The sequence below is a fragment of the Tinamus guttatus genome, unplaced genomic scaffold, assembly GCF_059628265.1.
Source record: "Tinamus guttatus ecotype Peru unplaced genomic scaffold, ASM5962826v1 Tinamus_guttatus_pri_ptg000463l, whole genome shotgun sequence".
Lineage (NCBI taxonomy): Eukaryota > Metazoa > Chordata > Aves > Tinamiformes > Tinamidae > Tinamus > Tinamus guttatus.
In genome coordinates this window covers 832,681-856,625 of record NW_028288997.1, presented here as the reverse complement: position 1 = coordinate 856,625, position 23,945 = coordinate 832,681, and the positions used below count along the sequence as shown (strand labels likewise).

General features: G+C 55.6%; 1 protein-coding gene across 1 annotated transcript in view; it reads right to left on the bottom strand.

Annotated features, from left to right (window-relative positions):
- The window catches only part of SKAP1 (src kinase associated phosphoprotein 1), a 115,848-nt gene that overhangs the window by 15,557 nt on the left and 76,346 nt on the right, over positions 1-23,945 (bottom strand). The window contains exons 5-9 of the mRNA XM_010214362.2: positions 8,378-8,458; positions 6,987-7,070; positions 4,999-5,123; positions 4,217-4,280; positions 3,295-3,459 (exon numbers count right to left, since the gene is read on the bottom strand). Of these exons, the coding sequence (XP_010212664.2) occupies positions 3,295-3,459; positions 4,217-4,280; positions 4,999-5,123; positions 6,987-7,070; positions 8,378-8,458 (519 nt within the window). The remainder of the gene's footprint in view (positions 1-3,294; positions 3,460-4,216; positions 4,281-4,998; positions 5,124-6,986; positions 7,071-8,377; positions 8,459-23,945) is intronic.

The window sequence follows — 23,945 nt, the reverse complement described above, 5'->3', positions numbered from 1 at the left end:
GGAGGCGAAGCCGGATCGACGGCAGCCGCCGGCGCCGCGGCAGCTCCCCAGCCTGAGGGCTGCGCGCGCAGCAGCCGCGTGGCCCTTCCACCTGTGCCGCCTTCTGCAACCAGCAAGACCACAGAAAACCTAAGAAAACACCGTAAACAAACCCCGATTTTGAAGGGTTTCAAGGCGCCAAAGCTCGGGCGAACCCTCTCACGCGGCTCTGCAGCCCCAGCAGCATTTGCGCGCCGCCCTCGCTCACGGCATCAACCGCTGCCATCGTCCCCAGGCAGAGCCGAGAACAACCCGGTTTCAGGCACGAAGGATGGAGCCTTTGGAGCGAGCGACGCGGCTTCGGCTGAGCCCGGTCCCTAGTCACGAGCTGAAGAGCTGCTCGGTGGCACCTCCGCAGGACACGGTCCCCGCGCAGCCCCGGCTGTCTCGGCCGCCCGCTGCCGATCGATGCAAACCAGGTCAGGCCTCCGCGGTGAAGCACAAATTGGATGCGAAGTCGGAGGGTCACTGCGGCTGCTCCCCCATTAGACGGGAAGCGGCACCAAAGATCTTTTCTAAATAAATCAGACTTTATTGTAAATCTCGGCCCCTGACGAGACACAACCTCATTAGCATTGATTTTAAAATAAATTATTGAAAGTGGCTTTTGCCTGCTCTTTGCATTTGTAGAAGAGAATGTAAATGTATCTGCGACAACGCTCTCCCCCCATGCCTCCAGCCTTCCTCCTTTCCACTTGTGCCAGCAGCACCTAATCCCGCTTTGGCCTCCATGGGGAGGCCTGCAATGAAACCCACGGTCTTGGCACAGCTTGTCCCCACGTGCCTCAGTTTCCTCTGCCCAGGGGAGGATCCGCATCTCCGCCGTTGTGGCCGCTCCGTGTGCTGGAATGTTGCTGCTGTAAGGAAATGCCGGGCTCCTCCGGCTGCCGGGACCTGGGAGGACTGTGATGGACGGAGGCTGGGAGGAAGGAAGGAACTCGGGTAGGATTTTCCTCAGGAAAATGCAGCTCGCTGCTGTGACTTCCCTTGGCTGACAACGGCTCTGCTCGCCCGCCTGCATCCCACCGGATCCCGTGGAGCTGAGCGGGGCCCGGCCGCAGCAGCTCCCGCCGAACCTCCGGACGGAGGCTCCAAGCCCGGAGCGCTGCCACGGCCGGCACAAAGCTCGGAGCGCCGGCCCAGCTCCCGCTCCCGGCAGATTTTGAGCCGCTGCGAGCCCCGAGGAGGCGACCGGCTCCGCAGCCCTTCAGCCTGTTGCAGCCAGCTGCTTTGTGCAGCAACGCCTGGAAGGGAAACTCCGGCTTTCCAGGGCCTCCATGTTTGACCTCAGCCGATATCTGACTTTAGGGAGATGAATCAGTCCCCAGGGCACCATCCTCATTGTCCCCATGGAATCCGGCAGCGCTGGGTCTGGACCGTCCCCACGGCAGCGCAGAGCCCGTCCTGCGGCCGCGCACCCCATCCCCGCGCCGGAGCAGCCCGCGCGTCGGGCGGATTCTCAGAGGAGCTGTGTTTTAATGTAGCAATTTGATTCAATTTTCCACTCTATAAAATTACCCATCACTGCTCGTTGCTTCCTAACAGACACCTTCACTCTTAATTTAACAATCCTATCGAATTCTGCCAGGGAAATTGGAAAAATTTATCACCTGTGAAATTTTATTTTTCCTTGGTTGTATCTGTTTTTGTAAAACTTCATTAACGACGATGACTTGCTGAGGAAATTATCTCTTCTTCTCCCCCTTTCTTTTTTTCCCTCTCTCTTTCTCTCTCCGTTTCAGCGCGGGACACCAGCGTGGCCCGGAGGGGACCCTGGCTTGGACAGGGCGCTTGTCATGGGCCCCGCAGGCTGGCTGAGCCCTGGGCGATGCCGAGGAGCCGGAGCAAGGAACCTCCCGCTGGGAAAGCGGAGCCGCATCCCGGCAGAGCAGAGGCTGCATCAGTCTAGGAGGAGAAGACGGGCTCCGACATCTCCCTAGGGCTCTGTGCCAGAGCCAGACTCCCCGTTGGCGCAGGGGCTGCCAGAGCCATCAGGTACCTTCTCTCCAGGCCACCTTCCCCTCGCCCGGGGCTGCAATCCACGGAGCGGGAGCAGAAGAGCAACACCCAAGGGATCCAGGCGCCCAGCTGGCTCGCGGGCTCGGCTGGCCAAGCCGCGCAGAGCGCACAGCACCGGGAAGGCCCGCGAGGAATGACGGACGCTGCCATCGAGGCGCTGGCAGCAGCACCCACGAGGAGCAGCAGGCCCGAGCCGCCCTTCCTGCACATCCCAGTGGCCTGAGGCTCCCGTGCCCTGAATGCGGGGATGGAGCACGAATCGTTTGGAAGAGGAGCGATGGGCACGAGCTGCGGCTGTGCCCAGGGTCCCCACGGGCTCCCTGCACTCCAGCTCTGCCCCGGCAGGGTCCTCGTGTCTCCAGCAAACTGCTGAGTAGCGACTTCCTTAGGCAGCGATAACAGGACTAAGATCCTGAACACCAGAAAAATTCTGTTGCATTTAATATTTTTTGACATAGATAAAGCTCTGCAATAAATAAAAAGAAACGAGGACCTTTTTGAGATCTCAGAACATAGACACCAAGGGGCTCTGCTCAGGATGACACGGTGCAGAGTTGGGCATCCCAACCCCATCTCAGGGGCAGGACAGCACATTTGTTTGAATAAGGCTCAGGTGATCCAAGGCCCAGGGATCCAAGGACAAGGCCTGGGGCAGGTCACACCAGGATTTCTGCTACAATCGTAAGAGATGTTGCAGACTGTGCTGCCTTCTTAGGCTGCTTGGTTTTGTGCCAAGACAACAGCTTCTGGCTCCTTTAACTGGCAGCTGCTGCTCTGCTACCTCCAGGCCCAGTGCACTGTTAGAGAACAGGGGCTAGTCTTTAATGCAGTTATTTTATCATCTCTTGGAAGGCCAGTAATTGCATTACAGCCATGACTGCATGCCCAGAAGGGAGCATTTTCATCATCTGAGTCTGATTTTGCAGGTAACACAGCCCAGAGATTCCATTCTCACCAAACTTAATATTACCCAAGCTGAATGGAGCACAGCCTCTAAAAGCCACGTCACCAGGTTTATAAACCCAGGTGCATTTGGTCTTGTGGCCCATCAGCCAGTGTGAACAATGCAATAGGGTCAAACCTTTGAGTTATGGCTCTATTAGATTCAGCAGAGCCTGAGATGTTTATTCCCATCAGTGGGTTACATGGCCAAGCTCTCCTGCCCTGTGTGTAGGGTTAAAGGGGACTTGAGCAAAGAGGTGGCTCGTTTTTCAGCCTGTGTGTTCGGATGCTCACCTGGCAAAACCTCATAGATGTCATCCTCTCTCATCCCATCATCGGGCTCATTCTGATTCATGGTAGTATTGTGGGATGCTATGTTCAGAGAGTCAGAACTGTCCACATCATTGTAGGGCTCTTCCTCATCATCTTCATCATAGGGGATAGTGAGGGAGGTCAGATCTGGCAGAAGAGAGTAAAAACACGATGAAAAGGAGCAAAACTCACCAAGCCACATGCTGCTACTCTCACTGAGTTGAAATCAAGTAACAAAGGCATTTTGTCCTCACTGTGGACCTTGAAGGGGGTGCCCCTGCTTTGCCCATGAGCAAAACAAGAAAAAAAAATCCAAGGAAAGAAAGCAAAGCCAAAATCCACAAGCTCCTCAAGGAACTCAGTCTGACCCCATTACTGGACAGAGAAGACTGATTTCAGCAAGACAACAAGGAAAAGAAACAAAATCACAGGGTTTTTTGCAATGAATTAAACAAATTAATTTGCCGGGACATAAACTAAGAAACTGGAAAGCATCACAGGGTCTGAAGCAGCGCAGCTGCCTATGGTTTCTAGAGGGTTTCCATATGTATAGCTGGAGCCTGGTCTTAGTTTTGCTGGCGTCAAACTGGAGCGAATCCAGTGGATCCAGAGCAACAGGCAGAGCATAAGCCAAGTGCAGAGCAGCAGATCCGCAGCCGGGCAGCCTCCTGCTCTGCACTCCCGTTCTTGTCCTGCTCACTGACACTCGCAGCTCTTGAGACATCACAGGACTCTAAAAGCAACCCCAAGTGCTACCGGCGGCCACGGGCTCCGCACGCGGAGCTGGGGTCCCCTGCGCTGTCCCGGGGACGGAAAGGCCCTTCCTTGGCCAGGTGCCCGGCGGGTGTTGGGATCTGTCCGAACGAACACGTCATTCGGGTTCAGGCCAAGCTGCCAGACTCACCCTTCAGGAGGAACTGGATCTGGTCCACCCAGTCCTCCGCCTCTGCTGGACTCGGCGCTGTGAACTGCAGAGAGGGTCACCAGTTACCAAGCTGTTCCTTGGGTGCAGGAATTGGGGAAAGGGCTGCAGCTAGAATATGGATCTGAGATCCTGTAGGAGCCAGTCACCTACGCTGTGACTTTGGGAAAACCATTTCACTCTTTTATCTCCATATTCCAAACAGGGAAACAGAAGCGGAACAAAGCTAGACCATCCCAGAGGAAGGCTGTCAAGCTTAATTCATTAAACTAATTTAGATGAAAACCACAATCCCTATTGAACATACTATACTGAGTCTGAACCAAGGCTCTAGATCCAAAATATCCTGGAGCCCATTGGGTCATTTTTATCATTACACCAGTTTCCAGGCTCCCCCATTGATGCTCAGCAAATTAGAGGTTTAAATTTAAACCTGTCCATGAATTCTTTTTTTAAGAATGGGCTTTCCAAACTCAACCCTCTACTGCTTTTAACTCATGTTCTCACTTAACCCTTCTGCACCAAGCACAAATAGAGCCTAAGACCAATCCTGCATCCAGGGAATGCCCGTACTCAGATCAATGGCCAAAAATAAGAAGCATCAACACCTTCTGCAGCATCACTTGTTTATTTTACTAGGGACTGAGGTTTGGAGAATGACACTGCCCTGACCCTGCAGCTCTGGCCTGCACCCCATACCAGTGCCCGGGTGCTCTCGTGCCCAGTGTCTGCCCACAGGCTCCATTTTTTCCCCCCGTTCCTACCTCGTAGGTGCGTCTGCCAGGGCAGACTAACTCAAAACAGCATTTTCTTCGAGAGTCTTTGCGGAGGTGGGAAGCCAGGCGGGCACTGTAGTTCTCAATGGAAAAAGTGCCTTTAGGTTGTTTGCCTGTGGAAAGAGAAAATACGTTACCTTCAGAGCCTGCATCTTTTACCTAATTCACCATCTGAGTGGTGCTGATATTTGCTGCCTAGACAGGGGAACCAAAATACACAGAGCTGCAAGGTGTGCTACACTATGTGTCAAAGGGAGAAGCCAAAAAAGACCCCCGCTCTAAATATTTCTATCCCCAGGGAATCCCAAAGGGAATTTTGTAAGTTCTTCACACAGACACAGTAAAGAGGATGTCTTTTTCAGCATCAAGAGGATTGCAAATAGCTAACAAAAATTTGCCAGGGTCACAAGACTGCATGAAATGAGCTGGTCATAATGAAGCAGAGACCACTGTGTACTTGGGGAAATATGATACCAATGATTATTCTTCTGGTAAAGAATTAATGGACTGGCATACAGGAAGAAATACTTAGCGGGGCCTTTGAGAATTGGCCTATGGATCTTGCAGATGCATGTGCACGGCCAGGGTCAGCCAGGGTGGACAGAGGATCTTCACTGCACTCATCTGCGCCGTGTTTATTTACCCTAGCTGGGCATCCAGCTCATTATTTCCTTATGAATCTTCCTGAGTAAGTGTGGGAGTAACATTCAGACAGTCGCTCTTAACCTTTTTTTGATTTGCAGATCTTTAAAAACTTCCAGGGCGAGGCCAAGCCCTAGGCAAGGACTTCAGCCCATCAACAACAGGTTTGCTTTGCTCTGTCATCTTCTGGACACCGTTTAGAAGCTGACAACCGTTCGTCCCCCAGCACCAACCAAACAGCAACTCTTGGCTTCACCACTCGCCTCTGCTAGCAGCTCACCAGGAGAGCCTGAACAGCTCATTCCCCTGCGTGTGCCTCAGCCTCTGGCTTGTGGGAACAGCCTCTCGTTGCCAGAGGGAGAAAAGTTGGGAAACTCTTTTAGAAACTTTCGCAGAAAGTTTGCCTGAGATCCTCATATAAAGTGTGTGGAAGAGGGACAAAGCCCCAGCTTCATCAACACTCATTGCCAGAGTTTAATTCTGCCCTAGCTGCAGAATGGTCACTGTAAACCAAGGCTGTGCGTGTGTTTTTTGTATAGCGCAGTGTTTCTGGATGGGTGGAACAGAGTGAGGAAGGCCATATATCTACCCATGCCAAACTCTGCTGGAGATATTAGCTGTCTGTTTATATGTACCTGATGGAGCGTGACTGCAAAATATTTATATACACTGACACATGGATTATATACAGTCACTTAGGGGGTTGAAGCCCAGCTGACGGCTAATGGAAAACTTGGTACATCATTTTATTTATGCACAGCTCTGTTCCTGTGCCTCTGTTCTCCTGTTCCCTACCTGTAGGGATGTCTGGAAAAGGAAAAAAAAAAACCTTTTCAGAAGAGTCTACATTTTATGCCTTGATAAGGAATTATGATCTTCCTCTTATTTCTCTTAAGCCCAAGATAAGAAATTATGGTTTCAGCAGGAGGAAGCAGTGGACAAACATCCAGATCCTTTAGGTATTCTTGGAAACTGCAGGCAACACCTCACTCTCACTGGAAATGGCTAGAAAGGTCTGTTTGCTTGTTTTTACATTCATAATTACTTGTCTTGCGAATGCACTGCCCCACGGGCTCCCAGGGACCGGGCACCCATGGGGCTCTCCTCTCCCAAAGGGAAACATTTCCATGTAGCATCATGGCCATGGTAAGGAATGATGGAATTCGGGTTGCTTCAGCCGGATTCATCCTTAAAACCTCAGCAGCTCCGAGCACTGCAATGGTCCCTAAGAGCTGCTTTGATTCTGCTGAGACGTTGTCCACGAGCAGGGACTCTCCCGTCCCAGCCCTGGCTGTGTCTGCTCGGGGACGGGGGGCAGGTGTCTCTCCACTTACTTTTCTCGTTTGCATAGTAGTAAAAGGTCTTTCTGTTGAGGACGCACCACCGCTTCTGCCACTCCGACCCAAAAAAGCCATGGTCTGTAGAGAAAAGGAAGACAGAAGAGCTAAAAAAGCGTTCGTTTCTGTTCTGTTGTTGTGTGCTTGCCCGCACAAACGGTTTGGGGAAAGAAGACTTTTCCCACCACAATCCTGCAGATTTCTGCCAGGAAATTCAAGCAAGGAAGTTTTAAGACAAAACCCCCTGGTCAAGTATGAGAGAAACTGCCCATCCTTCAGGCTGGGAGCCCTCTCCAAGCCTTCCCAAGCTGTGCAGCTCCTGGCACCCTCAGCCCTGCTATCAGGAAGGGAACACGACTTCACATTAAACTACCGTAATGGAAGTTTAAGCAAATGTCTTTTACTGTGCAATTGGAACAGGCTAGAACATGCACGGGGCTGGTTATGTAGCTCAGCTGACAACCACAGGGAATAAAGGGCTGTTCCTACCTCATCCTACCTATCATACAGTAAATAAATCAAGATAAGATCTGAATGATGAGGAAATAATTTGTAGCTTTCACAAGAGTCAGTAAAATCAAGATAAACCCGAGGCTGACTCACAGCCCTTATCTCAGCTTGCTAATGCGTGCGATGCTACGAACTACCTTGTCTTCACCAGGATTTTATCCTCATTAGGTATTGCTCACTTGCAAGGACACATTTTGCCCTAAAAGACTGGGTTGCTGCTTAATTCAATTTCTGAGTTTTGATCTTTGTGCAGATTGATGATCTGCAGCAGAGAGTAAATAAAGGCTGTGCTCTCCCTATATATCCACGATGTCCGAGAAAAGCCTGAAACACTCAGCCTGTGCTCACTGTGGAGTCTGCAGAAGGGATGCATTTTGCTGCTTGTTCTTCATCCCAAGGTCTGAATTCTTGGGCAGTCAGAGCTGCCCCGATTTGCTGGGGAGATGAGGTAGGACAGAGGGTGCCCCTGCTCTGCCTGCAGACGTGGGGCAGACACCCCACAGACACCTCCTGTCCCTGCCCTCCAGCCCAGTAAAGCTCAGATCGGATGGAAGTTGCGTCTGTAGGAGTTAGCTTAGGCACTGAACCCACACGGACTGTCAGAGGAATGAGAGTCCAGATTTCTGAATTCCTCTGTAAGAAGCACCAAACACCTGAATAAACATTGCTTCCCCTTGCAGCTTCCCCCTCTCAAGGTAGCGATGCCCTGAACGTGCTGTGCTCCTCGGGGAACCTTCAGCCTTAGCCCTAGCTTCCACCCAGAGCCTTCCCCCTGCATCTATCTATCCTACCTTACCAGAGAGGATTAAAAAAAGCAGCCAAAACTGAGCCCCCTCCAACTTTTTCCATTATTTTACGATGTATTTGCCAAGCCTTACCTCTGGACCTCTTCTCCAAGTATCCTTGCTTCAGAATGTTCCCCGCATCTTGAACAGGCCTTGGTATAATTTCTTCCAGCCCTAGAGAGAGCCAAGCAGAGCCGTGGGGTTTTTCATTGCACAACGACCCGCTGCACAACCCACGGGAATGTCGAGGACCAGAGCCACTACCCAGCATGAGCCCAACAGCTCCCATGGGAGCCACATGCAAACTACTATCCCGTTTTTCTCAACACAACATCATTTTAGGAGGGTGGAAAGAGCTTCTAAACTGTGAAGCATCCCTGACCTTTCTTGAGGTCCCAAAAGAAAATGCAGCCCCCAAGTTTTCAGCCTCCTCCTGTGCGGAGCCGGCCTGGGAAAGCAGGTGAGCGCTGCCCGGAGCGGCAGGTCAGGATGTCTCAGGATCTCCGGAGCTGTTCAGAGCCCAGCTCCCAGGAGCAGCCCTCAGGGAAACCCGGACGTCCCTCCGGTCCTGCTGTGCCTGCGCAGGGTGCGGGGACCGCAGCTCGTCCCCAAAACCCGCAGGGACAGGAGTGTCCCAGGGCTCCTGCTGAGAAAGTCTCCCCCTCCTCTGCTGCTCATCTCATATTGCCACAATTTGTGCTGAAATACAATTAAAAATGACTAACTAAAAGCCACGAATCACGTCCCCAGTGCTCAGCCCTGGCAGCCCCTTAGGTAGGAGCAGCTTCCCAGAATCCCAGATCATGAGAGTTTCTCTTGTTCTCCTAGCAGCGTCTCTAACATCCAGCTCTCGGCCCAATCCATCCCCTGTCACTTCCTCATTCGCAGCCAATTTTCATTTTTGTGTTTTATAGTTTGCAAACTCCTGGCTCACTATAAATCCTCCCCAAATAGGTCTCGGGGCGAGGAGCAGTCACAAAGACCCAGAGGATCCACAAGGATCGTCTCACTTCATCCCAGTGGGAACCGGGCTGACTCACTGCCGCTGCGCTCCAGGGAGCTGCAAAGCGGCAGCCGGGATGGGAAGGGGGTGGTTTTCCCACTTTAGCAGGTGGAGGTCGCTGCACAGGCAGTCCCAGAGCCTCAGAGCACAGGGAAATCAGGAAGAAGAGCGGAGCTTGGTGCAAACAGTGGGAAACGTTGCTTTCAGCAGCACGGTTGTAAGGAAGCAGACAAGGATGCTGACAAGGACATAAATCCGTATGATTTGGGGCGCAGACTGGCCAGCAAGTATCAGGGACCCTGGCATGGGGTTGAGCAGAATAAAACCCTGGGGTGTTTGGGCACCTTCCATCGGAGCCGGGATGCGGCCGGCACGGAGCGTTGCCCTGGCCTCTGGTGGCCCCCAAGTCCTTACGTTTGGCTCTGGGGCCGCCCGCGAGCGGAGCCACCATCTGACTCACAAAAAGGGACATTAAAGGGTTCCTCGCATCCAAGAGCCCCGTCCCCTTTTGCTAATGCAAATCCAAATGTCATTTTATGGGACACGTATAATTATGAAAATGGGCCAGTGCTGCCTGATGCACAAGGAGACCCTGCGAGTATGAATATTACATTAATGTGCCCAACGCCAGCTCGCTGATCCCGCTGGCAGAAGCATAAAAAATGCTTGAGTGAAACTTTTATTTAGCCGTTAAGATTCCCGGCCCCAGCGGGGGGATGGAGGCAGCCCCGGCGAGATCCCATCAGCGCGAGCGCTCGAATTGAATTACCCAGGGGGGAAGGCAGGAGCTGCGAGTGCTGCTTCGCTTATTTAATTTCATTTACTCCCAGTACATTATCAGCATGGGGCTTCCCTCTGCCCCCGTCCCCCCAGGAAGCAGGCGGCGGAGAGCGCTGCCGTTCCCAGTGCCCGCGCTCCGGGTTGTTGCATCCCTGCTCTCCCGAGCCTCCCGCCGCTCCGCGCCTCCCCTTCCCAATGCGGGAATGGGAACGAGCCGGCGCTGCCTCCTCTTCAAGCCCCAAACGGGTGCCTGGAGGAAGAGGGGGAATCAGCGCGGGCGGCTCTGGCAATTGCGCGTTCGACGCACATGGCGCAAAGGTGACGGCCGCAGGCCCCGCTGCCCTCCTCCCCAGCAGCTGCCCAGATGGCTTTTCCCAGCAGCACATGGCCAAATTAACCCGCAAAGCCGGTCCCGGGGGGTTTTATTTCTTTAACCCGCGCTAATGGAGGTGCGGGCCGAGCGGCGAGGCCGGCCGGCCCCCGGCGCGCTCCAGTTCCTGGGGTCAGGGGTTTATTTGCTTTGATGGGCCGGCCGGAGGCCACACAGGAGCTGCCCGGGCTCCTGGCGCTCCGGGCGGTGGGAAAGGCAGCCCCTGTCCCCTCATCTGGCGCGGCCGCTGGCGACCGCTTGGAAAAACAGAGCGACGGCGCGAGGCCGCGCTCCCGGTGCAGCCATCTGTGCTCCAGCGCGGCCGCCCCGTCCTCCTCGCGCCGGGGCATCCCCTGCCCCACGGCCCATAGCACCGGGGTCCCCTGTGGCCGGCCGGGGATCGGGGCCACCAGGTTGCTCCACATGGAGCTCCGTGGCCCCGGACGGCGGCCGCAGCGAATTCCCCATCCTCCGACCCCGCCACCACGCTGGGACGCGCCGGGAACGCAGCCTGGGAACAGCCAGACACGTCTCTGCGCATGAGACACCCGGCCGCGATGTCCCCCCAAGGCGCCCGCGGCTGCTCCGCTCTCCTGCTCTGAGAAAGAAAACAAAGTGAGAGACAAACGGAGCGAGTTGGCGGGAGCGGGAAAAGCTCCCGAAATCCCACGCGATGCCGAGGACATCCTCATCCCGTGTCCTTCCCCCACGGCTCCCCGCTCCGCTGGGACACGGCTGAACCTCCCAGAGCTTTGCGGGCAGCCGGGCATCATTTATAAGGAAGGGAATGAAATGAGCAACTAGCTCGGAGAAAATGGAGAACTAAACAATTGTCAATGGGCTCTCATGAGATAGATCTTGTGCCCAGCTAATTTTATCACATTTTTTTGAGCAGGAAAATAAGAAAGCGGATGAAGAAAAGGCGAGCGATGGTGGAGAAGATTTATTTGGGCTTCAGCGTGACTTTTCAGAAGAGGCGAGTAAGCAGAATTCCGAGCGCCGCATCCACCCCAGGACAGCTGCCGAGATTGAAAACAAGTCAGTGAGCGGGAGGCAGGCAGAAATCAATGGCCACAAATCATGGAGGGGAAATTCTCCTCCTCCTGATCCTCTCGGTCAGCTTTGGGATGCGCTCCCTGCCCGGTAGGATCCCGGCTCTGCGCCGGAGCGGCCCCGGCTGCTGAACAAAAGAGCCCCGTAAAGCCGCCCCCGTGGGACATTCCCATGGATTCTCCGGCAGCGGAGGCCGCGACCAAGAGGAAGGGGCCGGGGCCACTTGCTACAAGCGCCGACGTTGAGGCCCGACCACGAGGCCTGTAGAAACGACTCCAGGACCCGCCGCTGTCACCCGAGCGGTGACTAACGAGCTGCTCACGAACCCCCATGGCCGAGCGCAGGCCAACACGGGCCGCCCCGTTAGCGCCGGGGGAGGCCGGCACCGCCGCGGCCTCCTCGGAGCCTCCAAGGGGCTGTGTGTGACGGAGAAGCAACCGAAACAGCCAGCCCAAGGCCCGGGCCGCACTGGGCTGGGGTTTAGCCTGAGAGGGTGGAAAAAAAACCACTCCCGCTTTATTGGTGGTGTTTTTTTTAATTCCGCCTGGAAAATTTAACAGCAAGTTTGAAGTTAAGCCAGCTTTGCCAAAGGGAAAAAAAAAAAAAGAGAAACTCAAGGAGGAGGCAGAGCCTTTGGCCCAAAAGTTTCCTTCCAAATCACTAAGTCTATAATTGCAAAATAAAAAACACTAAATCTCAATATCTATTTGCACAGCTCATTAGCTAAGGGCTCACACTCAGCAACGAGGGAGGGAAAAAACCCTTCAGCACCAAGTGCATTTGGGAGGTTGCTATGGAAACGAGCCCTTCGCGAGGGCTCTGCGACGGCAACTTGCAAATATGTGCTCAGATGGGTCTGTCTGTCCATCCGTTCACGGCTTCATGAGGATACCAGGGTTTAAGCTCTTTTCTTTTTTTTTTTCCTTCTTTTTTTCCTTTTTTTTTCTTTTTTTTTCCCCTTTTTTTCTTTAAAAAAAGCATAATGCATTAAATATATAAATATAGAATCCATGTAACTGATTCCCCTGTTATTTCTCTCCCCCAAACATAACATTATGTCAGACATTCGACCTGCTGTGCTACCGGGACAACATGATTTACAACGTGAAAAGGGAAAACCTAAATCATCACGTAATGAAAACATTAAAGTTAATGCATCACAAGTGAGGAATTTATTACCATTAACTCCAATAAACAGTTATAAACCACCCGTCCTTTCCTGTCCACGCACAGGGACACGGGCGCAGGGACTTCATTAAGCTCAACTTTCCTTCCTTCTTCACTAGACCGCTCATGTGTGCCCCAACCGGCCACCATTTATTGTTAAGTGGACTGGCTCATTTTCCGGGGCCCGAGGACGCTTTGAAGGCCCCATCCATCCCGGCGCGCGGGTGGCTCGGCGCAGACGGATGGAACGGGAAAGTTCACGCGACGTGCAGCTCGATGGGTTTATTTAAACGCCGCTGAAATATCGGCTTGACAAAAGCCAACGCTCGCCCCGGCCCCGGCCCGCCGGCGCTGCCGGGCCTGGTGTATAAGCGCTGACATGAGGGCCGGCCGCGCGTGCCTGCACCCGGCCAAATATTTGTTCTTATTGATGCTGCGGCAGCACCTTGGATGCCTCAGTGGGACGTCGGAGCCTCGTCGAGGTCGGAGCCTCCTCGGTGGCGGCCCCGCGAGGCTCCGGCTCCCGCTCAGCGCTTCCTCCCGGGATGGGAGCCGGAGGGATGCGCGTCCCCGTCCTGCGCGGGGGGACCCAGGACAAGGCTGCGACAGGCCCAGGCACCTGTTGGCTACAGCCCATCTCAAGGCTCGGCCCTTCATTCCCATCAAGACTCGGCACCGCGTAATCGTCAGCCTTGACACAAACGATTCCCATAGATCACCCTGGAAAATCACGAGGATTTAAGGAGAGAGGAGGGTTAGGAAAAAAGTAAAACAAACGACGTGCAATTTTTCAAGCGGAAACAATGGCAATATGAAGACGGATCGGTGTCAGCCGTCCTGCGCGAGGCGGGAGGCTCTGCTCCCTTCCCTCTTCCCATGTCGCTCTCATGACCTCTACCATTTGCGCGGCTTTGATTCCACCTTGCCCAAGGGATCTCGGAGCGCCGGGGAAGAGATGAGGAATGCCCGCGCCTGACCTCACCTCCGCACCGCCGAACGGGGCCGGCATAAATCAGTTTTTCCCCTCTGCAGACCCGAGTGTCAGGAGCCCGTGTGAGAAGGCTGCAAATATTAAATGATTTCCCTGAGGGTTTTTCTTGTTACTTGGTTTCTCTGCTGTAACTGCAGCACCGGGGCTCACGCGGGGACCGGCTTGTGCAGGAGGCCGCAATTTGGGTATAAAATGAAAGGGAGGGAAGCAAGAAGGGCCTCGCAATCCCGCATCCCGCTCCCTCCCGGCTTGATGCCAAACCCAACCCAAGGAAGCGGCCGCGAGCAGGAGGATGGACAAGAGCCTTGAATGCTCCACAGGGATTAAATCCCAGGCCAGACCGAGCACCTCTGCTTGGCCGCTTCCTCCTGGATTTGGAGCTTGGCACCATCCCTGGGCACAGCGGGCACACGGGCCCCGCAGGCACCGTTCTCCAGGCGTCTGCATGAAGCCGGATTAGGAATCGAGCCCATTACCCCAAAGGCACCACGAGGCCCCGAGCCAATCTGGCACTTTCTGGCACAGCTGGCACGGTCCAAAGGTCCAAGTGTTTTGCTGGAAATTGCCGTGTCACCAGGGTGACCCGTGCAGCGATAAGGAAGGTCCTCGTGGGGCTCGGTGCGGGAGGCAGCCGCCCTTCCCGGATCCATTAAACTCCCTGGATTCTCCCACTTCCCTTTGATCTAGGCGCCCTCCTATTTTTCTCCTTGCTTCCTACTTGTGAGTAATTGTTAAAAAAGTAAAATCAACAGGTCGTAAAATGATAAAAGCCCGTGCTCTGGTAAATCCTCCCCTTGGGCTCACTTCTGCCCTCGTTTTACACTGATAAAACGCCCCGGCCTTCCCTGGAGCCCTCTTGATTTACATCACATACCTTGGCTTCCGAAGAAACGTTGATTTTCCGATATCAACACAACATGAATCCAGACACACCCAGCCTCACGCTGCTCATCCCATAAATCAGGGGCAGCGCCAGGAAGAGCTTATATACGAGTAATGGAGCTTCAACTACACCATACTGATACGGCAAGAGCAATCCAGCCTCCTTAATGTAGATAGTTATATCCAAATAAAGGTGCTTTATGTCAGTATAAATTATCCTCTTCCCATTTAGGGATGCCTTGCCGCAAAATAAATGTGCGAGAGCGACTGCCAATCTGGATATAGTTATATTGTTTAGGGAAAAAGAACAAAACCGCCGGCAAACCCTAACGGAGACGCAAGCGGCTTCGGCAGGGCCTGGCCGGCTCCTTCCCGGGCTCCGGGCACACGGGAATGTGCCGTCCCGGCTGGGCACTGTCCCCTGTCCCATGCAGCTTTCCATGCCCACGCAGCGGGCAGCTGGATCCTCCTTTTATCTTATTTTCCCCAAAGCGCTGCTGCTTCCCGTACATCCGAGCCGAGCACGCGGCCCGGCTCCGGGAGCTCCGTCTGGCCAAGGCGGAGCCGCTCTCCGAAGCGGCCGGATGAATTTCCGAGTGCGCTTAATCCCAGGACAGCTCCTACACGGCAGGAGCTGTGTAGCACATGCGTGCGCTCGCTCACAATCCCTTTCCCTGCTCTTTAGCATCCTGTCTATCCGCAGCCACAATTAAACAGGCGTGGAGACGAGGAGCGGGATCGGGAGCGAGGGCCTCATGCAGGACGAGAGACATGGAGCGGGGCGATCACCCACATTAATGATGACTTAAATCATCCGTCGAGGCATCTTGATGGAAAGCATCCATTTTAATGTTTTGCATTTGTACTTTTTATTCACTTTCTTGAGGAAAGCTGGGAGCCATTAAAACACACAGATAAAGTTGGCTTTTATGGTAAATTTAACATTTCTTTTAGCTAACCAGCAGAACATGCTATATCTATGCAAAAATATTTCGGTCATTATGTAGCTTAACAAACATTTATTTGGGTACTTAAATTTTGTATTATGTTACAAAATGGTGAAAGATGTCTTTTTTAGTAAGTGATTATTAACTTTTATTCACAGCTAATGTCAGATGCTCTATGCACCGAAACCGAAATTCAAATAAAAACCTACAAAACCAATGTTTCGGGTTTTATTACTAAAATAAATTTTCTTTTAACTTGATGGTTATATGGGGGGAGAAATGTTTGTCTAAATCCTTTTAAATGCAAAGCTGATTTATTAAACAGTGTTATCTGTCATGGTGGGACTGGTTATCACGTCTGTCAGGTTTTCTGGGCCAGCAGATCGCGCCTCTCCAGGCCTATCTCCCTCTTCTAAATTCCGGCCCAAAACCGCGGTTCTGTTCCCAGCTTTCTACCTTTTGGCTTCGAGTGAGGTAGGGAACTCAAGTGCTGGAATATGTGGAATTAAAGAAACCAGAGCTTTTCGTTGTGCTGTTCGAGCTCCCCATCCTGCCTGGCCTGTTGCAGCCTCCCCTCCGTTGCCGCCGCTCCGGACACAGGGAAATTTGGTGTCTCTGACTTGTCCCAGGTCCCCGGTTTGGCTCGGCCGGGCTGGGCAAAGAGCCCCGCAGGGATTGGGAATGGCGGCGGAAGAGCATCCCGCGTGCGGCGTGGGAGGAGGCCGCGCCGGGCTCCGGTGTTGGGTGATTCGGGGCAATTAGATTAAAGCATCTTCCATTAGCGAGGAGTGAGAGTTCGCTAAGTGGGGTATCTGTTAGCCTCGAGTCATAACAAACCTGCAGATAAATGAAGTGCCGGTTACCTCCTCCAAAAAAGAAGGCGGCAAGAGAGCAAACTGCTTCCTCTCGGAGCCGCTCCGGATCCCAGCTCCCCTGCCCAACGGCTGGCTGGGATTCGAGTGTCTCTGTGCTTCATCCCTGGCAATCAATTTCCCCCAAACTGGAGTATTTTAACACAAAATTGAGGATGTGTGGTGAAGGAAGACAGCTGGGGAATGCTAGAGCCGGGACCCACTTCTTAGGGAGAACCGAATGGGAAGGGCCTCCGACGGCGCTGCCTCGTCCGAGCAGAGAGCAGGGGAAGGAAGGGGCATAGGGAGGCACAGGGACAAGGCTGCAAAGCCCAAGGCGGCGAGAAGGGAGCCCCGGGGAGCCCCGGGTGGCGATTAGGGTCCCTGCGCCCGCGCGGTCACCACCGGCCCCGCACCCGGAGCCGGAGCAGGTCGGGTTCGGGGGCCTCAACCTCCTGTTGGGGAAACTTGGCGATTGCAAAGCAGCCCCTGGGCACCCCGGGCTACCAAGGGGCAGCCGGGCGGGAAGCGGAGATGAAACCCGGCCACTGCTTTTCCTTGTTGCAGATAAGAAAATCATTTGTCACGGCGGGGCGGGGTGGTGCCGGGCCCGGCTTTTATCGGGGAAGTGTCAGTCTGTCCACACGACCTGCAGGACAAATGTGTGTTTTATCACCCGCCGGACGAGCGCCGCGAACACCTGCAGCAGGCGTGTGCCCCGGCGCGCTCGCCCGCCGCCGCGCGCGGAGAAAGTCGCCGTGATGGATTTGCCCATCTTAATTAATGTAAACAAACAAAGGGGGAACATCAAATAATGCCCTTGACGGCCCGAAGCCGGGGCCGGGAGGGCAGAGCGCGCTGCGCACGGCGGGGCCGTTTGATGTGCGGGCCGCGGGATCACGGTTTGTAAATAGCGGCGGCTCCGTATCACGGCTTATCCAAATATTTTCATTTCCCATTGCAAGCTGAGAGCCGGGGGTTGATGGTTTTGTACTCTTCAACTCTCTGCTTTCACCCCGCCGGCCCGGGGTGCATGCGGAGGAGGGCGGCGGGGGGTCACCGCGCCGGGACGGGCTCCGGCGCCCCATCCCTCATCCCTGCGGGAAGAGCCCCCAGCCGGCGCGGGGCTGAACCCCGCTTTGGGTGAGCGGACAGGACGGACGGGACGGACGGGATGGATGGGACGGACAGGAGGGGACACCCACAATCACTCCCCCGCGGCCACTGCACCAAGATTAGGGAGAAGAGGAAGGGAGAAGGAAGCTCGACACCATAAATATCCCGCAAATTCCCGTATTGACACCAGGGTTACATTTTGGGTCTTTAAAAACACATACGACTGAAATCAAGTGCTTCCATCAGCCGCTCTGGCATATTTATGGTCTCCGGGAAGGGCTCCCAGACAGAAATCCGACTTTGACTTATTCGGGGCCTGGCGGAGGTCAGGGCGGCTGGGCGAGGGTGCAGGGGCTGCGACAGTGACGGGTGCGTGGACACGGCCCCTGCCCTGCGCCCGCGGCGGGCGCTGGGTGTCCCCGTGCGCCGGGTCCGGTGCCCCGGGAAGGGTCGGGCGCCCGGGGAGCAGGGCCGGGGCGGCGCGGAGGCCGCACGGACGGAGGCCGCGCGGGCAGAGGAGTGGGGATGCTCCGTGTCGTTCCGGAGCTTCGCCACAAGGAAGCAGCAGAAGTCCAGGATTGAGAGCCCGGAGCGTCGCGCGCTCCAGGTGTGGGGATGCTCCGCAGGCCCCGAGCGCCACGGGCGGCCCCGGGGAGCCGGGCGCTCCTGCTGCTCCGGGGGGCTCCTCACATCCCCGCGGGCCCGCGGTGGCATCGGAGCTCCGCGCCGGGAGCGTTCGGAACGCGGTGCCGCCCGCACGGGGGCCAGGGCACTGGGTGCCCTTTGCCCCGGGAGCACAAACTGGGGCTGGGGGGGCTGCTCCGTCACCCGCAGAATCCCCCTTCCAAGCCCAGGAGGGTCCTGGAGAGCCCGGCCAGGCAGGTCGGAGATGCATTTGGGTAGGATCCAAAAGCTGCTTGGAACAAGACGCGGGGTTAAACCCAGCTCCCAGCCTAACCTCCTCCATGCCAGGGTCTCCCACGGGACAAACGCCCCCTGTCCCTCGTGTGTCACCTCCCAACGGTGGCACCGCGCCCAGGCAGGCGGCGACGCGGCCCTTCCTCCCCACCGGCGTCATCGCTTTCCCCCGCGCGCTTTCCTCAGAAGTGCTGAGCGCGGCAGAGCGTCGCCACGATTATTTATCCGGGGGGCGAGGGAAACATGCTATGATTAAAAAAATTATTGGTAAAAGGAGATAAAATAAAATATTGATCGCGTTGGCTGTATCCCACCTCTGGAAATATAAGAAAGTGACAGGGCTGTATAAAGAATGCCGGGTCCAAAAAAAGAAGCTGCTGCTTATTACCTCTCCGATAGCAACGCCAGTGATAAATCCAGCACGCTATAGATCCGGGGTTTATTATAAAAAGCACCAAATGTGGTTAATCAGATCAGAACTGTGTGTCCTTGGCTACAAATCCCAGCAGATCCGGGTTCCCGCTGGGAATGGGGCATGTGAGCAGTTCTGCTTGCATGTGCTTAGTGCCAAATCTGTACCCCGCACCAGGGAAATGGGGAGAAAGGGATTAATTTCCCTGCTAGCTCCAAGCCTAATGCACTAAGGCCCAAATCTCCCCCGGGGAGCAGTGCCAGGGCCGGACAGCGATCGGAGCTGCCGGCACAGGGAAAAGGCCGAAATGTTTAGGCAAAGGTGCCAGGGACGCGGAGACCCTTGAAACGCCTCTCATCAAATCAAAACGCTGCAGCTTAATGGCTCCAGCTACCTCGGAGAGCAATAAAAGCCCCAAAACCGGTTATGAGGCTGTGATCTGAGGTTAGCGGAAACCTGGCAGAGCGCTGACTGATTGGAGAGTTATTGGAAATAAATAAAAAGGTTGCATTAAACCTAACGGAAGGTCACGGCGCGAGCGCGTCCCACGGAGGGTGACTGCCCTCATTACCCGCAGCGGGTACCCGGCCGCGCTGGGGATGCTGCCCGTGGTTTCAAGCCTCTTTGTGGAAGAGAGATTTATATAAGGCCTATTGTTATATAAAGATTATTATATATTTTATATAATAATATATAATAATATATTATATATAATTATATATATATATATTATATTATATATTATATATTATATATTATATATTATATATATATATAATATTATTATATATTATTATATATTGCCACCTTGCCCTGCTTGCTGGCACTTCACATCAGGGACCCACAGCCAAGCCCTGGTCCCAGCCACAAGTGCATCGAGTTTTGCAGTCATTTGCAGTGGGTGTTGTTATAATTTACTCCATTTGATGCCTCTGAGAAGCCCCTGTCGCAGCCCAGGCCCCCTGCTAGTGCTGCCCCTGTCTCGGAGACAGACGGAGGAGAGCGAAAGGTTGGGATTGAAGGGAATTTGTTCAGGGATTAGGAAAAAAACCTGAACAAGATGAAGAGGCGCCGTGCAGGAAGCGAGGGCGGCCTTGCCGCAGGATTCCAGCTGGCCCCAAAATGCAGGCGGATTTGGGCCGCATCCTCCTGAAGGGGATCTGGGGCAGGATGCAGGGCTTATCTCCGAGTATGGAACTTATCTCTTATCTCCAGCCTCCTTGGAAAATCCTGGCTTTCTAACACGAGGAGGAAACCCCTGGCAGGGAAACAAGGAACTAAAACAAGTTGAGCCTCCCGAAATCGAAGCAGGGAGCAAAAAGGGTTTGTGTAACCCCCTATGCCACCCCCAGCACTTTTCTCTTCTCATCCCTGTCTTTCCCCGGCACATTTTCAGATTTTCTTTAGGCCTTTGCCAAGAAGGTACCAAGTTCCCTTAGGAAAACCACGAAAAATAAAAATCCAACCAACAGAGTCAAAGTAGGAGCCCTGTGAGCCCAGCTCTGAGCGACCAACAGCTGCAGAAGGCTTGATATTTGCCCCCCAAATCCATAAATCTACAAACTACAAGATACATTAACTCCGTAACCTCGGCCGCCCCGGTCCCACCAGAGGCCTCCCATGGGAACGAGGCCTCTCTCCATCTTCGCAGCCTGTAACGGAGCCGGGACGGCTCCCGCCAACTTCCCTCTCCAGGCAGAGCGATGCCGCCGGCTCCGAAGCCCCTCCGGTGTCGAGGGGAGGGTGAGGAACATCATGAAGAATTTGTAACCGTGCATGTAGAGATGACATTTATAGGGCTCTCAAATTGGAAACTGTACATTTTATTGCACTCTCTGTCAAAAAATGCAGTTCCATCAGAGGTTAGAACGACAAGGGAAACAACCAATCAATATCTGGGCCTCTAATATCTGGACTGAAAAAAATCATTATCCTGTTACTTTTATTATGGCGTTATGCTTGAAATATGATAGTTTAAGGTTGTTTCCATTACCTAGCCAATTTTTAAGGGGTGCTTCCCTCCCTGCTGCCTCTGGCTCGTCTCCCGTTGGGCTGGGAATCAGGGCGGCAGGGAGCGGGATTTGGGCCCTGGCTGCCGGTCGGAGCCCCCCAGCCCCTCTGGGATCCGGCTGCCTCCGGAGAGCCCATCCATGGGGTTGGCTCCCATCGGAGAGCAGAGCCGTCACCCCCGCGATGTGCCTGGTTTTGCGAGTGCCACCAGCGCACCGTTAGCGCCCGGGCTGTTATTAAGAGCACAGCTGGGCAAACTCGGCCCTGCCAAGCGTCGCGGCTCCGAGGAGCCGCTTTGTCCCGAACCTGCGGGATTTTCTTTCTTCGGCGGGAGCGACAGGGTTGTTATTGAAGTTCCGAGTTTGCGCTCGGAGGATTATTGATGAAGTTGGCATTACCCGGGCTAAAAGCCCTGGGCTGCTCTCTCCTCCAGACTGCCCCGCTAAGTGGGTCCTTAATGAACACGAGGGAGGTTATGGGGACCCAAGTGGGGCTGGCCCGGCCGCGTGGCCCCAGGTGCCCGTATGGCCCGGCCACCGCCATGGAGCCACTTCGCGGCAGTGCCGCGGAGCCCAGCCGGGTGCCCCGGCACGCGGCATCACCCTGGGTGGAGGATGCAGGAGGTTCCCATCCTGCCATGAGATCCTGGGTCTTCGCGAGGACCTGGAGCACCAGCAGGAGAAGCCAAAGGGAGATGCCCAGGACAAGCACTGCTTATAGGAGCTTCCCAGCGCCTTGGCTTTAGAGCCGCCTCCGATGCACTGACACCTCGCGCTCCCTGGAAGCTGCGAGGAGTCGCTGCGGCCAAAGGGACAGAGGGGAAGGTTCCCTTCAGCCTCCCCAGGCTCCGGTGACGCCAGGCCTGGCTGATCCGTGCTGCTTTCCTGCCTGCGCTGCAGGGAATCCCGCTCGGCCCCTTCCCTCCGCGCCAGCTCCGCAGGGCAGCGTCTCCGGAGCTCCGCGCGGCCGCGCTCCTCCCCGCCAGGCTCCGCAGCGGAGCAGCGCGCAGGGCCGGGAGCGACCGGGCAAGGAGGCAACGCGCGGAGACGACAGATCAATCCCAACGATTCATCATGCCAAGAGCTGTCCAAATAATCAAAGGCATCAGCCAGGTTGATGTATGGCTGATGTCACCGCGAGGGACCCTTAACAAGGCAGCCGGTGCAGCAGCTGCTGGGCAGGGAGGGTCTCAGCACATGCCGGGCCAGGCCGCGGCAGCGCGGCCCATCCATCACCGACCCACCTTAATGGGCAACCTTATTAGGAGCCGCGCGCGGGGGCTGACAGCCCGCGGCAGCGCCGGGGCCGCCCTCGCCGCCCCACCTGGCCAACGGGGACGGGGACAGGGATGGGGACAGGGATGGGGACAGGGATGGGGATGGGGATGCGGGCGGGGACAGGGATGAGGACAGGGATGAGGATGGCGATAGAGACAGGGACGGGGACAGTGACAAGGGCAGAGACAGGGATGGGGACAGGGACGGGGATGGGGAAGGGGACAGGGATTGGGCAAGGGACAGGGATGGGGACGCGGATGGGGATGGGGACAGGGATGGGGACGGCGATGGAAACGGGGACGGGGACAAGGACAAGGGCAGGGACAGGGTCGGGGACGGGGATGCGGATGGGGATGGGGACAGGGATGAGGAAAGGGATGGGGACGGCAGTGGAGACAGGGACGGGGACAGGGACAAGGGCAAGGGCAAGGGCAGGGACAGGGATGGGGACGAGGACAGGGACAGGGATGGGGATAGGGATAGGGACAGGGATGGGGACGGGGATGCGGATGGGGACGGGGACAGGGATGAGAACAGGGATGGGGACGGGGACAGAGACAGGGATGGGGACAGGGACAAGGGCAAGGGCAGGGACAGGAATGGGGACGGGGATGGGGAAGGGGACAGGGATGGGGATAGGGATGGGGACGGGGACAGAGATGGAGACAGGGATGAGGATGCGGACAGGGACAAGGATGGGGACAGGGACAGGCTGGACGAGCTCTGGCGGCTGCAGAAGGGCAGTGCAGGTTGTGAATGACCCCTTGTCCCCGTCCCTCTGCACTGCAGCAGTCCGAACCGAAGCCCCTTTCGGCACCGAGGAGCCCTGGGGGCATCGCCGCGGGGCCGGGATCGGCTCCCAGGCAGGAGCGGAGGGGCCGCCGGAGCCTCCGGCTGCTCTTGGCTGCCCGGCCGGGCATCGCGGCGCTTCCCGGGCACGAGCGGGAACGGCTGTGCCCAAAGCGGGCGGATTTGCCAGCAGATGGCACTGCCCCCCCCCCCGCCACTGCCACCCTTGCGCGGTGCCACCGGCCTCCTCGGCGCGAGGGGAAGAGCATCTCGGTGTGCAGGACCCGAGCGCCGCCCGCGCGCGTGCACGGACACCTTCCCCACCCGTGCGTCCTTTGCACGGCAAAATCACACCAAAAAAAGGCGTTTTCCTCCAGCCGGGCAGCAAGATGCCCCAAGGCCCTCGGCGCAGCCAATTTGTGCAATGTCACAACCTGCCCTGACGCCCACAGCCCGCGGCTCCTGCTCGGGATTTCCTAAAATGCCCCCTTCCTGCTAGGCCCCAAGTCAGGATCCCATCGGATTAACCGGAGTCCAGTTGATTGCTGCAGTTTCAATAGCTTGTTCAGCCATCGATTGCCGTCATGTCACCGGGAGAAAAGGATTAATAATCGGGTGCTCAGGTTGGCTCAATACCGCTGATAGCGCCTGACAAACCGGCGTTGGGAGCACTCCCACCGGAGCACTAGCCGGGGAGCGGAGCCGCGCGCGGCGGCATTCAGGGGCTGCCGAGCAATGATTAACTCCAGATCCTCAGCCTAGAAAATCCAACAAATAGTTTCTATTATTTCCAGATAAATCCTCTCCGTTGCTCAGCTCGCTGCTGCGCGCAGGATCTCGGCGCCGCATCTTTCCCGTCTCCCGTGCCGCTCACCGTCCGTCCCGGGGCAGGGCCGGCAGCGCTCGCGTTTCTCCTGGCATCAGTGAGGGAAAACACGGCCGGGACGCGGCCGGCGGCCTCTCCGGGCGCCCATGAGTCGCACGGAGCCACTGCGGCTCCGCAATGTCGGCAACCTGGATGCAGAGCTGGCCACGGCGGTCACGCTCCTACAGGGAATTTTTCCACCCTCTCCAGGGGTGGTTCTGGCTGATGTG